Genomic DNA, 14,387 nt, shown 5'->3' with positions numbered 1-14,387 from the left:
GAGGCCTCTTTCCCCTTCAGTGCCTCTGAATGACCATTGTGCTCTTCTCCGGCCAGATTTCTTCTTGGCCGGACACATATTAATGCCGTTTTCTCTCTCCTAGGAAGCCGCAGCTGCTGCAGGGCGTCTACGCCATGGGTTTCAACCGGCCGTCCAAGATCCAAGAGAACGCCTTGCCCATGATGCTGGCCGAGCCGTACGTCTTTTGTTTCTGTTTTTTGGCATAAGACATCGTCCCGTGCCTTCCCGACGTGTCACCAGCCACGTTTCTGAAGCATAGGCTTCATTGACGTAGTCGTTTGTGAAATGGGAAAGGAAAAGAAAGGCTTGGGCCCAAGGGGGGAGCCAAAGTATTACAATAAATAATAATAATAATATACTTGGTTTATATATATCCCACTTTTTCTATCTCCACGAGGAGACTCAAAGCGGCTAATATTAACAGCATTACAATACAATTTAAAATATAATATCCATTTATTATTATTATTATTATTATTATTATTATTATTATTATTATTATTATTATTATTATTATGACACAGCAAACAAGATAGATATGCTGGATTTCATATCACAAAATCACCAGTCGAACACTTCCCAAGTGTCAACCCTATTATTATTATTATTATTATTATTATTATTATTATTATGACACAGCAAACAAGATAGATATGCTGGATTTCATATCACAAAATCACCAGTCGAACACTTCCCAAGTGTCAACCCTATTATTATTATTATTATTATTATTATTATTATGACACAGCAAACAAGATAGATATGCTGGATTTCATATCACAAAATCACCAGTCGAACACTTCCCAAGTGTCAACCCTATTATTATTATTATTATTATTATTATTATTATTATTATTATTATTATTATTATTATTATTGATACCTGCCATGGATGTGGGTGAAATATCAGGAGAGAATGCTTCTGGAATGTGGCCATACAGCCCAGAAAACTCACAGCAACCCATTATTATTGTTGTTGTTATTGTTATTGTTGTTAATAAAATTAAGATCCTATCACATTAGCTGGTTGGTGTCATAGCATTATGGGTCCCCAACTCTTTAAAAATAATTTGTATTAAATTATTATTGTTAGTATCTTAATAATAATAATAATAATAATAATAATTTAATGCAAATTATTTTTTTTTAAGAGTTGGGGGCCCATAATGCTGTGACACCAACCAGCTAATGTGATAGAATCTTAATTATATTAATATTACTACTATCACATTAGCTGGTTGGTGTCACAGCATTATGGGCCCCCAACTCTTTAAAAATAATTTGTATTAATAATAATTATTATTATTATTTGAAACACAACAAGATGAGTCCACAGCAGACAATCTGCTGGCTGTTGAATTGGATCACACGTCGGACACTTCCCAAGTGTCTAGGACTATAATAATAATAATAATAATAATAATAATAATAATAATTAGAAACACAACAAGATGAGTCCACAGCAGACACTCTGCTGGCTGTTGTATTGGATCACACGTTGGACACTTCCCAAGTGTCTAGGACTATTATTATTATTATCATGTATTATTATTATTATTATTATTATTATTTGAAACACAACAAGATGAGTCCACAGCAGACACTCTACTGGCTGTTGTACTGATTCACATGTCGGATACTTCCCAAGTGTCTAGGACTATTATTATTATTATTATCATGTATTATTATTATTATTATTATTATTTTTTGAAACACAACAAGATGAGTCCACAGCAGACACTCTGCTGGCTGTTGTACTGGATCGCACGTCGGACACTTCCCAAGTGTCTAGGATTATTATTATTATTATTATTATTATTATTATTATTATGTGTGATGTATCATTTATCATGTATTATTATTATTATTAGAAACACAACTAGAGTCCACAGCAGACACTCTGCTGGCTGTTGAATTGGATCACACGTCGGACACTTCCCAAGTGTCTAGGACTATAATAATAATAATAATAATAATAATAATAATAATAATAATAATAATAATAATAATTAGAAACACAACAAGATGAGTCCACAGCAGACACTCTACTGGCTGTTGTACTGATTCACATGTCGGATACTTCCCAAGTGTCTAGGACTATTATTATTATTATCATGTATTATCATGTATTATTATTATTATTATTATTATTATTTGAAACACAATAAGATGAGTCCACAGCAGACACTCTGCTGGCTGTTGTACTGGATCGCACGTCGGACAATTCCCAAGTGTCTAGGATTATTATTATTATTATTATTATTATTATGAGTTGGGGGCCCATGATGTTGTGACAGCAACCAGCTAATGTGATGGGATCTTAACTGTCTTAAGCCGAAGCCCCTGGAGATGATGGTCCATGTAAGTGTGATTTATTGTTATAACTGTATTATTTTACTTTGTTTAATAATGTGTATTATGTTGTTATGTAATGTTTGTGTTGCTTTTATGACTGTAAACCGCCCTGAGTCCCATCCAGGAGATAGGGCGGTATATAAATAAAGTATTATTATTATTATTATCAACACAACAACGTTGTATGGCACAGCAAACAAGATAGATATGCTGGATTTCGTTTCGCAAAACCACAAGTCGAACACTTCCCAAGTGTCTAGGACTGTGTGATGTATTTTCGGATGATGTGTGCAGATCCCAGTAGGGTGGCCTTTTGCAGTTGGCAGATGGTGATTTTGTCAATGTCTATTGTTTCCAAATGCCGGCTGAGATCTTTTGGCACGGCACCCAGTGTGCCCATCACCACCGGGACCACCTGCACTGGTTTCTGCCATAGTCTTTGCAGTTCAATCTTGAGGTCCTGAGAGCGGCTGAGTTTTTCCTGTTGTTTTTCATCTATGCGACTGTCACCTGGGATGGCGACATCAATGATCCAAACCTTTTTCTTTTCCACAACTGTGATGTCTGGTGTGTTGTGTTCCAGAACTTTGTCAGTCTGGATTCGGAAGTCCCACAGTATCTTTGCGTGCTCATTTTCCAATACTTTTGCAGGTTTGTGATCTCACCAGTTCTTTGCTGCTGGGAGGTGGGACTTGAGGCATAAGTTCCAATGAATAATTTGGGCCACATAGTTGTGCCTCTGTTTGTAGTCCGTCTGTGCAATTTTCTTACAGCAGCTGAGGATATGATCCATGGTTTCGTCGGTTTCCTTGCATTATTATTATTCTTATTCTTATTCTGATGGTGTTGTGTTCTCTCCAGGCCGCAGAACCTGATAGCGCAGTCCCAGTCGGGGACGGGCAAGACGGCGGCCTTTGTGCTGGCCATGCTCAGCCGCGTGGAGCCCGACCACAGGCACCCACAGGTAGGGATCCCAGGCCTTTGCCTCAAGGAGTAGGAAGCTGGGTGTGGATGGAAACACTCGTCTCTAAGGCCCTGCCTTCCTTCCTTCCTTCCTTCCTTCCTTCCTTCCGCAGTGCCTGTGCCTCTCCCCAACGTACGAGCTGGCGCTCCAGACCGGGAAGGTCATCGAACAGATGGGCAAGTTTTACCCAGAACTCAAGCTCGCCTATGCTGTCCGGGGCAACAAGCGTGAGTACAACACGGCTGGGTCCGGATTTATAGATAAATAGATAGGGACGGATAGGTTGAGATAAAGATAGATCAGGAGTCCAACAATCGGTATAGACAGGGAGGTATAGGAAGAATGAAGAGAGACATGATCTAGATAATAAATATTATTTATTTATAAAAACTCAGAGAGGCTTACAAATAATACGCATTACATACTATATTATTATATTGTACTATAACACTATACTGTGATATTATTCGTAATATTACATGTAACATATAATATAGAATTAATATTATTGTATTGTGTTGTTATTACATTATATTTTATCATTATAGATTATATTATATTTTATTACATTACATTATAATATATTATTATACTATAACACTATACTGTGATATTATTCGTAATATTACATGTAACATATAATATAGAATTAATATTATTGTATTGTGTTGTTATAGGTATTGTATTATATTACATTTTATTACAGATTATATTATATTACATTATATTACAATAATATAATATTATTATAGAGTATTTTCTATTGCATTACATTATAATAAGATATTATTGTAGATTATATTGTATTTATATTACAGTATATAGATAGATAGGGATGGATAGGTTGAGATAAAGATAGATCAGGAGTTTGTTTACAATCGGTATAGACAGGGAGGTATAGGAAGAATGAAGAGAGACATGATCTAGATAATAAATATTATTTATTTATAAAAACTCAAGAGAGGCTTACAAATAATACATACACACAATAAATTATATTAGCATTACGAAGAATATCACAGTATAGTGGTATAGTACAATATAATAATATAATATGTTATATTATTATATTGTACTATACCACTATACTGAGATATTCTTCGTAATATTACGTGTAACACATAATATATAATATTATTGTATTGTATTGTTATTAGCATTATATTGTATTCCATCACATTATATTATTATAGATTATATTGCATTTATATTACATTATTAAATAATATAGATTATATAGTGTATTACATTACAATAATATATTATAATATATAATACCTTATAATAATACAGTAGAGTCTCACTTATCCAACACTCGCTTATCCAACGTTCTGGATTATCCAACGCATTTTTGTAGTCAATGTTTCCAATATATCGTGATATTTTGGTGCTAAATTCATAAATACAGAAATTACTACATAGCATTACTGTGGATTGAACTACTTTTTCTGTCAAATGTGTTGTATAACATAATGTTTTGGTGCTTAATTTGTAAAATCATAACCTAATTTGATGTTTAATAGGCTTTTCCTTAATCTCTCCTTATTATCCAACATATTCGCTTATCCAACGTTCTGCTGGCCCGTTTACGTTGGATAAGTGAGACTCTACTGTATATTGTATTACATTATACTAATATATTATTGTATATTATTTTGTATTTATATTACCTTCCAACATGATAATAATACATTATATTATTATAGATTACATTGTATTTATAATATATTATTGTATTGTATTGTATTACATGACATAATATATATTTTTATATAATATACTGCATTTATATTACATTACATAATATATTATTGTTTTGTATTACATGACATATTTATATTATTATATAATACTGCATTTATATTACATTACTACATAATATATTAATATATATTATAGTACACTACAACAGTGTAATAATATATTATTATAAATTATATTATATTATATTACATTATTATTATAGATCATATTGTATTTATATTACTTTCCAACATTATATTATTACAGATTATATTGTATGTATAATGTATTATTACATAATATATTATTGTATTGTATTACATAGTTTTAATTGATGATATGTACTGTTTTTGTTTTATTATTATGTTCTTGGCATTAACTGTTGTAAGCCGCCCTGAGTCCCCCCCTGGGTGAGAAGGGCTGGGTATAAATGCTGGAAATAAATAATATAAATACATTATAATATATTATTATATAATATAATGCATTTATATTACATTATATATTAATATATATTATAGTACACTACAACAGTATAATAATATATTGTAATATACAATATTATATCTATATTATTAACATAGCATGTTACTGGGGAAATATGATTAGATAGACATGATGCTCTCTCTCTCTCTCTGGGCAGTGGAGCGCGGGCAGAAGATCGCGGAGCAGATCGTCATTGGCACGCCGGGCACCGTCCTGGACTGGTGCTCCAAGCTGAGGTTCATCGACCCCAAGAAGATCCGGGTCTTCGTCCTGGACGAGGCCGACGTCATGATCGCCACCCAGGGCCACCAGGACCAGAGCATCCGCATCCAGAGGTAAGAGTTGGGAGACCATCCAAGCCCTCCTGACAGATGGACATCCAAAGATGGGGCCTCCACCGGACTCCCAGGCAGCTCTTTACTCTCAGGATGTTCTTCCCGATGTTTAACTGGAGTCTCCTGACTTCAGTGGTCCATCATTGAGGGCCTTCAGTGGTCCATCCCTTCAATGGTGCATCACTCACGACCTTTAATGGTCCATCACTCATTATTTTTAGTGCTCCATCTGTCAGGGTCCATCACTCTTGGCCTTCAGTGGTCCATGACTTCTATAGTCAATTTTAATGGTCCATGATTTCAGTAGTCCCTCACTCACAACATTTAATGGTCCAACACATTGATAGTCCATCACTCATAGCCTTCAGCGGTCCATTGCTCATGACCTTAAGTGGTCCATAAATTCAGTGGTCCATCACTCATGATGTTCAATGGTCCATAACATCAGTGGTCCATCATTCATGACCTTCAATGGCCCATGACTTCAGTGGTCCATCACTCAGGACTTTCATGGTCCATACCTTCAATGGTTGGTTTTATCTAAAGCTGTTCAACTCAATGAGGAGGAGACCATGGTTGGTGAGATCTAACATTGTCCAACTTAATGGGAAGGAGACTATGATAGTTTGGTGAGATCTAAGGTGTCCAACCCAGTGAGAAGGAGACCATGGTTGGTGAGATCTAATGTGTCCAACCAAATGAGAAGGAGACCATGGTTGTTGGTACCCAATGCTGTCCAATCCAATGAGAAGACAACCATGGTTGGTGAGATCTGACACTATAGCCTTTAACAGTCCATGACTTCAATGGTCCATCCTTTCAATAGTCCATCTCCTATGACTTTTAGTGGTCCATAACTTCAGTGATCCATCACTCAGGACCTTCATGGTCCATTTCTTCAATAGTCCATCACTCACGGCCTTCAGTGGTCCTTCAGTCCTGGCCTTCACTCTGTGGTCCATCGGTCATGGTCTTGAATGGCCCGTCACATGCCAGCGTGTCTTTCCTGGGCCAGGATGCTCCCCCGGGACTGCCAGATGCTTCTCTTCTCGGCCACCTTTGAGGACTCGGTCTGGAAGTTTGCGCAGAAGGTGGTGCCGGACCCCAACATCATCAAGCTGAAGCGGGAGGAGGAGACGCTGGACACCATCAAGCAGTACTACGTCCTCTGCCACAGCCGCGAGGAGAAGTTCCACGCCCTCTGCAACATCTACGGGGCCATCACCATCGCCCAGGCCATGATCTTCTGCCACGTGAGTGGAGCCTCGTGCCAGTGTCTCCTCGCCCGTCGGCCCTGGTTCCCCTTCCCCAGAAGACGTCCTCTTTCTTCTTGTTCTTCTTGCAGACGCGCAAGACGGCCGGGTGGCTGGCCGGGGAGCTCTCCAAGGAAGGGCACCAGGTGGCCCTCCTCAGCGGGGAGATGATGGTGGAGCAGCGGGCAGCCGTCATCGAGCGCTTCCGGGAGGGAAAGGAGAAGGTCCTCGTCACCACCAACGTCTGCGCCAGGGGTGAGCCCAGCACCACGGCCTGTTTTGTTTACATCCGTGGTGTTTGGGACTCCCGCTCCCAGAATCCCCAATCATTGGGCAAGGCAACCTGGTTCAAGTCGTGGCTCAATCCATCCTGGTTCAAATCTTGTTGTAATCCAACCTGGTTTGAATTGTGGTTTCATCCAACCTGATTATATAATAATAATGATGATGATAATAATAATATATAATTATATATGATTATATTATTATTATTATTGGGTTGCATTATTGTGCATGATTCAGTCCAACCTGGTTTAAATAGTACTTGTGGTTTCATCCAACCTGATTATATAATAATAATAATAATAATTATGATGATGATGTATGATAATTACATTATTATTACATTATTATATATTATTATATTATTACATTATTATAATATTATTATTGGGTTGCATTATTGTGCGTGATTCAGTCCATCTTAGTTTAAGTTATTGTTCAATACAACCTGGTTTAAATAGTACTTGTGGTTTCATCCAACCTGATTATATTATAATAATAATAATGATGATGTATGATAATTACATTATTATATATAATTATATTATTACATTATTATAATATTATTATTGGGTTGCATTGTTGTGCATGATTCAGTCCATCTTAGTTTAAGTTATTGTTCAATACAACCTGGTTTAAATAGTACTTGTGGTTTCATCCAACCTGATTATATTATAATAATAATAATATATATGATAATTACATTATTATTATTATATACGATAATTATATGTTATGTTAGATTATTACATTATTATAATATTATTGTTATTGGGTTGCATCATTGTGCATGGTTCAGTCCATCTTGGTTTAGTTACGGTTCAGTCCATTTTAGTTTAAGTTATTGTTCAATCCAACCTGGTTTGAATAGTACTTTAATCCTGGTTTAAATTCGTAGTTTAATCTGCTTTAAAAGGTGGTCCTTTGGGTTCGTGGCATTGCGTGGTGGTGGTGTGTGTTCCGTGGGTGGCTTGGGTTTGTGCTTTTTCTGCCCGGGGGTTGGTCCGGATGGCCCCTGGGGGTCCCTGTGTGTGTCCGCTGACTCCTTTTCTGCTTCGCGCAGGGATTGACGTGGAGCAGGTGTCGGTGGTGATCAACTTTGACCTGCCGGTGGACAAGGACGGGAACCCGGACAACGAGACGTACCTGCACCGCATTGGGCGCACGGGGCGCTTTGGCAAGCGGGGCCTGGCCATCAACATGGTGGACAGCAAGCACAGCATGAACATCCTCAACAGGATCCAGGAGCATTTCAGTAAGGCCAGGGCCCTTTTACACGTTGCTATTATTATTATTATTATTATTATTATTATTATTATTATTATTATTATTATTATTTTATTATGACACAGCAAACAAGATAGACATGCTGGATTTCGTATCACAAAATCACAAGTCAAACACTTCCCAAGTGTCTAGGACTGTGTGATGTATTATTATTATTATTATTATTATTATTATTTTATGACACAGCAAACAAGATAGACATGCTGGATTTCGTATCACAAAATCACAAGTCAAACACTTCCCAAGTGTCTAGGACTGTGGGATGTATTATTATTATTATTATTATTATTAGTATTATTATTATTATTATTATTATTTTATGACACAGCAAACAAGATAGACATGCTGGATTTCGTATCACAAAATCACAAGTCAAACACTTCCCAAGTGTCTAGGACTGTGGGATGTATTATTATTATTATTATTATTAGTATTATTATTATTATTATTATTATTTTATGACACAGCAAACAAGATAGACATGCTGGATTTCGTATCACAAAATCACAAGTCAAACACTTCCCAAGTGTCTAGGACTGTGTGATGTATTATTATTATTATTATTATTTTATTACGACACAGCAAACAAGATAGACATGCTGGATTTCGTATCACAAAATCACAAGTCAAACACTTCCCAAGTGTCTAGGACTGTGTGATGTATTATTATTATTATTATTATTATTATTTTATTACGACACAGCAAACAAGATAGACATGCTGGATTTCGTATCACAAAATCACAAGTCAAACACTTCCCAAGTGTCTAGGACTGGGTGATATATTTTCGGATGAATTATTATTACTATTATTATTATTAAAACCTTATAATAAAGCGTGGTTCCCTGGCCCAGAAATTATCCTTGCAGTGGACGAGTGGTTAATGGGTTCATTACAATGCAGGCTGGCATCTCCTTGAGGAGATAGGGCGGTATATTAATAATAATAATAATAATACTTTATTTATATACCACCCTATCTCCTCAAGGAGATGCCATCATGCATCGTAATGATGATGATAATAATAATAATTATTATTATTTATATACCGCCCTATCTCCTCAAGGAGATGCCGTCATGCATCGTAATGATGATAATAATCATCCAGCATATCTATCTTGTTTGCTTTGTCATTATTATTATTATTGACACAACGACATGTATGAAATAGCAAACAAGATAGATATGCTGGATATCATTACAATGCATGATGGCATCTCCTTGAGGAGATAGGGCGGTATATAAATAAAGTATTATTATTATTATTATTATTATTATTATTATTATTATTATTATTATCATTACGATGCATGATGGCATCTCCTTGAGGAGATAGGGCGGTATATAAATAAAGTATTATTATTATTATTATTATTATTATTGACACAACGACATAGTATGACACAGCAAGCAAGATAGATATGCTGGATTATTATTATTATTATTATCATCATTACGATGCATGATGGCATCTTCTGGAGGAGATAGGGCGGTATATAAATAAAGTATTATTATTATTATTATTATTATCATTACGATGCATGATGGCATCTCCTTGAGGAGATAGGGTGGGTGGTATATAAATAAAGTATTATTATTATTATTATTATTGACACAACGACATAGTATGACACAGCAAGCAAGATAGATATGCTGGATTATTATTATTATTATTATCATCATTACGATGCATGATGGCATCTTCTTGAGGAGATAGGGCGGTATATAAATAAAGTATTATTATTATTATACTATGTCGTCGTGTCAATAATAATAATAATAATACTTCATTTATATACCGCCCTATCTCCTCAAGGAGATGCCGTCATGCATTGTAGTGATAATAATAATCCAGCATATCTATCTTGTTTGCTATTTCATACATGTCGTTGTGTCAATAATAATAATAATGATACAGCAAACAAGATAGATATGCTGGATTATTATTATTATTATTATCATTACGATGCATGTTGGCATCTCCTTGAGGAGATAGGGCGGTATATAAATGAAGTATTATTATTATTATTATTATTATTATTGACACAACGACATAGTATAATAATAATACTTCATTTATATACCGCCCTATCTCCTCAAGGAGATGCATCATGCATCGTAATGATAATAATAATCCAGCATATCTATCTTGTTTGCTATTTCATACATGTCGTTGTGTCAATAATAATAATAATGACACACCAAACAAGATAGATATGCTGGATTATACATTTATATATTCTCATGCTGAAGGGGACTCAGGGCGGCTTACAAATTTTATGTACATACATTATATTATTAGCATAGCACAATATTAGCATTATATATTACTATATTGTACTATACCATTATACTGTAATATTATTAGTATTATATTGTATTACATTATATAATATTATATAGTAACAATTATATTACACAATAACTTGTAAACTGCTAGTTATTTCTGGGCCAGTGAACCACACTCTATTATTATCTTTTAATACTAATAGTTATAATATAAATAAATTAGCTGTACCCGGCCACGCGTTGCTGTGGCGTAGTCCTTAGTGGGGTTTTCTTCGTGGCATGGAAGGTGGCCTAAAGAGGATTCCCCGTAGGTATGAAGCAGCCAGGCTTTGATGCTGCAAGGATATTCAAGTTGGCCAACAATGGAGTCCCCTAGGTATGAAGCAGCCAGGCTTTGATGCTGCAAGGCTATTCAATGGGATTCAAGTTGGCCGAGAATGGAGTCCCCTAGGTATGAAGCAGCCAGGATTTGATGCTGCAAGGCTATTCAATGGGATTCAAGTTGGCCGACAATGGAGTCCCTAGGTATGAAACAGCCAGGCTTTGATGCTGCAAGGCTATTCAATGGGATTCAAGTTGGCCGACAATGGAGTCCCTAGGTATGAAACAGCCAGGCTTTGATGCTGCAAGGCTATTCAATGGGATTCAAGTTGGCCGAGAATGGAGTCCCCTAGGTATGAAGCAGCCAGGATTTGATGCTGCAAGGCTATTCAATGGGATTCAAGTTGGCCGACAATGGAGTCCCTAGGTATGAAACAGCCAGGCTTTGATGCTGCAAGGCTATTCAATGTTGGTTCACAGCCATCCCAAACATGGCATATTCTTTCCTCCCGAAAGAGTGACTTCCCAAACTATAAGTAAGTCTCTTCTTTCCAGGTCCCAGGCTTTTGGGAGTTGTAGTTCTCCCGACGACAACATTTCTCTTATTTTCCCACACAGATAAGAAGATCCACAAACTGGACACGGACGACTTGGACGAGATCGAGAAGATTGCCAACTGAGGCCTGTGTCGTCGTCCTCTTCTTATCGGATCCGGCGCCCGTCCGCAGGCCACAAAAGAGACACAACACCGGAATTACGTCGGGATTCGACACACGAAAACAACAACACAAGCGTCGGGAGGCTGGATTTGGATTTTGACGTTTCCGGTCCCGAGAAGAACGATAACAATCTGTATCTTTCGTATCTTCTCCGACGGCATCGAAAGCTCCAAACCCACGGAGATATATATATATACATACTTGCATTTACTGGCGGAAAAGGATATAGTTTTGCAAAACGACGGCCAAACTTTCACTTGACTCTTGATCCGTAATCCCCGCTTTGAAGGAACATTCGGAACAGTTAATTCTGGACGGATATTTTGACATTTTCCCGTGACCAAGAAGCCCAAAAATGGACGGACGGAGGAGATGCCGTTCTCAAACCAATAGATATTTATCTCTTCCTCGAAGAAGCGGATGCGATAACGGCAAAATCCCCCAGTTTTAAGGTTTATCCCGTTCTGTTTCCGATCATGAGGCTCCAATCATTGTTTTGTTGTTGTTCTCGAACGACGACAACAAAGACACCGATTCCGGATTTATTTTTGCAAAAAGACGGGACTGCGAATGCCTCCCGTCGCGAGCCAAAACACACTCCCCTTTTTTTGGAAAGTTAGTACCTACGTTTTTAGGGCGTTTGCTGTGTAGCCTCTTAGGATGGCGCTCCGTTCGGCGTCGGTGGCTTTTTTGGAGGAGTTTTGAAGGCAGAGACTGTTTCGGAGACGGGAATAAAGGCCACGTCAAGATTGGACTGTTACCACGAGAGTCTCGGTTGCCTTTCTTTTGGATTAACCACCCAAACCATGATGGACATGGACCAAACTTGGCACAAATACTCCATATGCCCAAACGTAAACACGGGCGGAGTTTGCGGGGAAATAGACCTGGACATTTGGGAGTTGGAGTTGCTGGGATGTAGGTGTTGTTTAAATGGGAATGTCTATCATCCATCTATCAATCATCTAATCTATTATCTATATCAACCATCTATCTAATCTGTCATCTATTTATCTATATCAATCATCTATCTAATCTATCATATCTTTATATCAATCTTATCTATGTAAACTATCATCCATCTATCAATCATCTATCTAATCTATCATATCTTTATATCAATCTTCTCTATGTAAACTATCATCCATCTATCAATCATCTATCTAATCTAATATCTATCTTAGATTACACAGATGGGTGATTGAGATATTAGACAATAATCCTGTATCTAATCTATTATCTATCTTATACCTATCTAATATCTCAATCACCCATCTGTGTAATCTATCATCCATCTATCTAATCTATCATCTATCTATATCAATCATCTATCTAGCTAATCTATCATTTATATCAATCATCTATCTATCTATCTTTCTATCTATATCTATCTACCGGTATGTAATCTATCATCCATCTAATCTATCATCTATCTAATCTATTATCTATTTTATATCTACCTAATATCTCAATCACCCATCTGTGTAATCAATCATCCATCTATCAATCAATCATCTATCTAATCTATCATCTATCTATATCAATCATCTATCTAGCTAATCTATCATTTATATCAATCATCTATCTATCTATCTTTCTATCTATCTAATCTATCATCCATCTAATCTATCATCTATCTAATCTATTATCTATTTTATATCTACCTAATATCTCAATCACCCATCTGTGTAATCAATCATCCATCCATCCATCCATCAATCATCTAGCCAATCGATCATCTATCTATATCAATCATCTATCTAATCTATCATCTGTTTACATAGATAGATGATTGATATAGATGATAAATAGAGAATAGATTAGATAGATATATGATTGATATAGATGATGATCTAGCATCCATCAATCAATCAATCATCTATATCAACCATCTATCTAATCTATCATCTATTTATCATCTATGTAATCTATCATATATTTATATCAATCTATGTAATCTATTATCTATCTTATATCTATCTAATATCTCAATCACCTGTCTGAGTAATCTATCATCCATCTATCAATCAATCATCTAGCTAATCTATCATCTATCTAGCTAATCTATCATCTGTATCAATCATCTTTCTATCTATTTATGTAATCTATTCATCTATCAATCATCTATCTATACCTATCTATCTATCTATCTATTTCTAAAGGTATGTAATCTATCATCCATCTAATCTATTGTCTATCTATATCAATCATCTATCTAATCTATTATATATTTTATATCTACCTAATATCTCAATCAGCCATCTGTGTAATCTATCATCCATCTATCAATCAATCATCTAGCTAATCTATCATCTATCTATATCAATCATCT

General features: G+C 36.0%; 1 protein-coding gene and 1 long non-coding RNA gene across 3 annotated transcripts in view; one reads left to right on the top strand and one right to left on the bottom strand.

Moving 5' to 3' along the window:
• The window catches only part of LOC134294464 (ATP-dependent RNA helicase DDX19B), a 35,109-nt gene extending 22,294 nt beyond the window's left edge, over positions 1 to 12,815 (top strand). For both annotated transcript variants that reach the window (XM_062965602.1, XM_062965603.1), the window contains 8 exons: positions 104 to 196; positions 3,238 to 3,340; positions 3,453 to 3,567; positions 5,727 to 5,904; positions 6,920 to 7,157; positions 7,250 to 7,412; positions 8,503 to 8,694; positions 11,955 to 12,815. In XM_062965602.1, coding sequence (XP_062821672.1) covers positions 104 to 196; positions 3,238 to 3,340; positions 3,453 to 3,567; positions 5,727 to 5,904; positions 6,920 to 7,157; positions 7,250 to 7,412; positions 8,503 to 8,694; positions 11,955 to 12,016 — 1,144 coding nt within the window. In that variant the 3' untranslated portion in view covers positions 12,017 to 12,815. The remainder of the gene's footprint in view (positions 1 to 103; positions 197 to 3,237; positions 3,341 to 3,452; positions 3,568 to 5,726; positions 5,905 to 6,919; positions 7,158 to 7,249; positions 7,413 to 8,502; positions 8,695 to 11,954) is intronic.
• An 885-nt stretch (positions 12,816 to 13,700) lies between these two features.
• Positions 13,701 to 14,387, bottom strand: part of LOC134294465 (uncharacterized) — a 1,612-nt gene continuing 925 nt past the window's right edge. Inside the window, exon 2 of the long non-coding RNA XR_010001354.1 lies at positions 13,701 to 14,051. This is a non-coding gene — a long non-coding RNA (uncharacterized LOC134294465). The remainder of the gene's footprint in view (positions 14,052 to 14,387) is intronic.

The sequence above is a fragment of the Anolis carolinensis genome, unplaced genomic scaffold, assembly GCF_035594765.1.
Source record: "Anolis carolinensis isolate JA03-04 unplaced genomic scaffold, rAnoCar3.1.pri scaffold_15, whole genome shotgun sequence".
NCBI lineage: Eukaryota > Metazoa > Chordata > Lepidosauria > Squamata > Dactyloidae > Anolis > Anolis carolinensis.
This window is presented reverse-complemented; position numbering and strand designations above follow the sequence as displayed.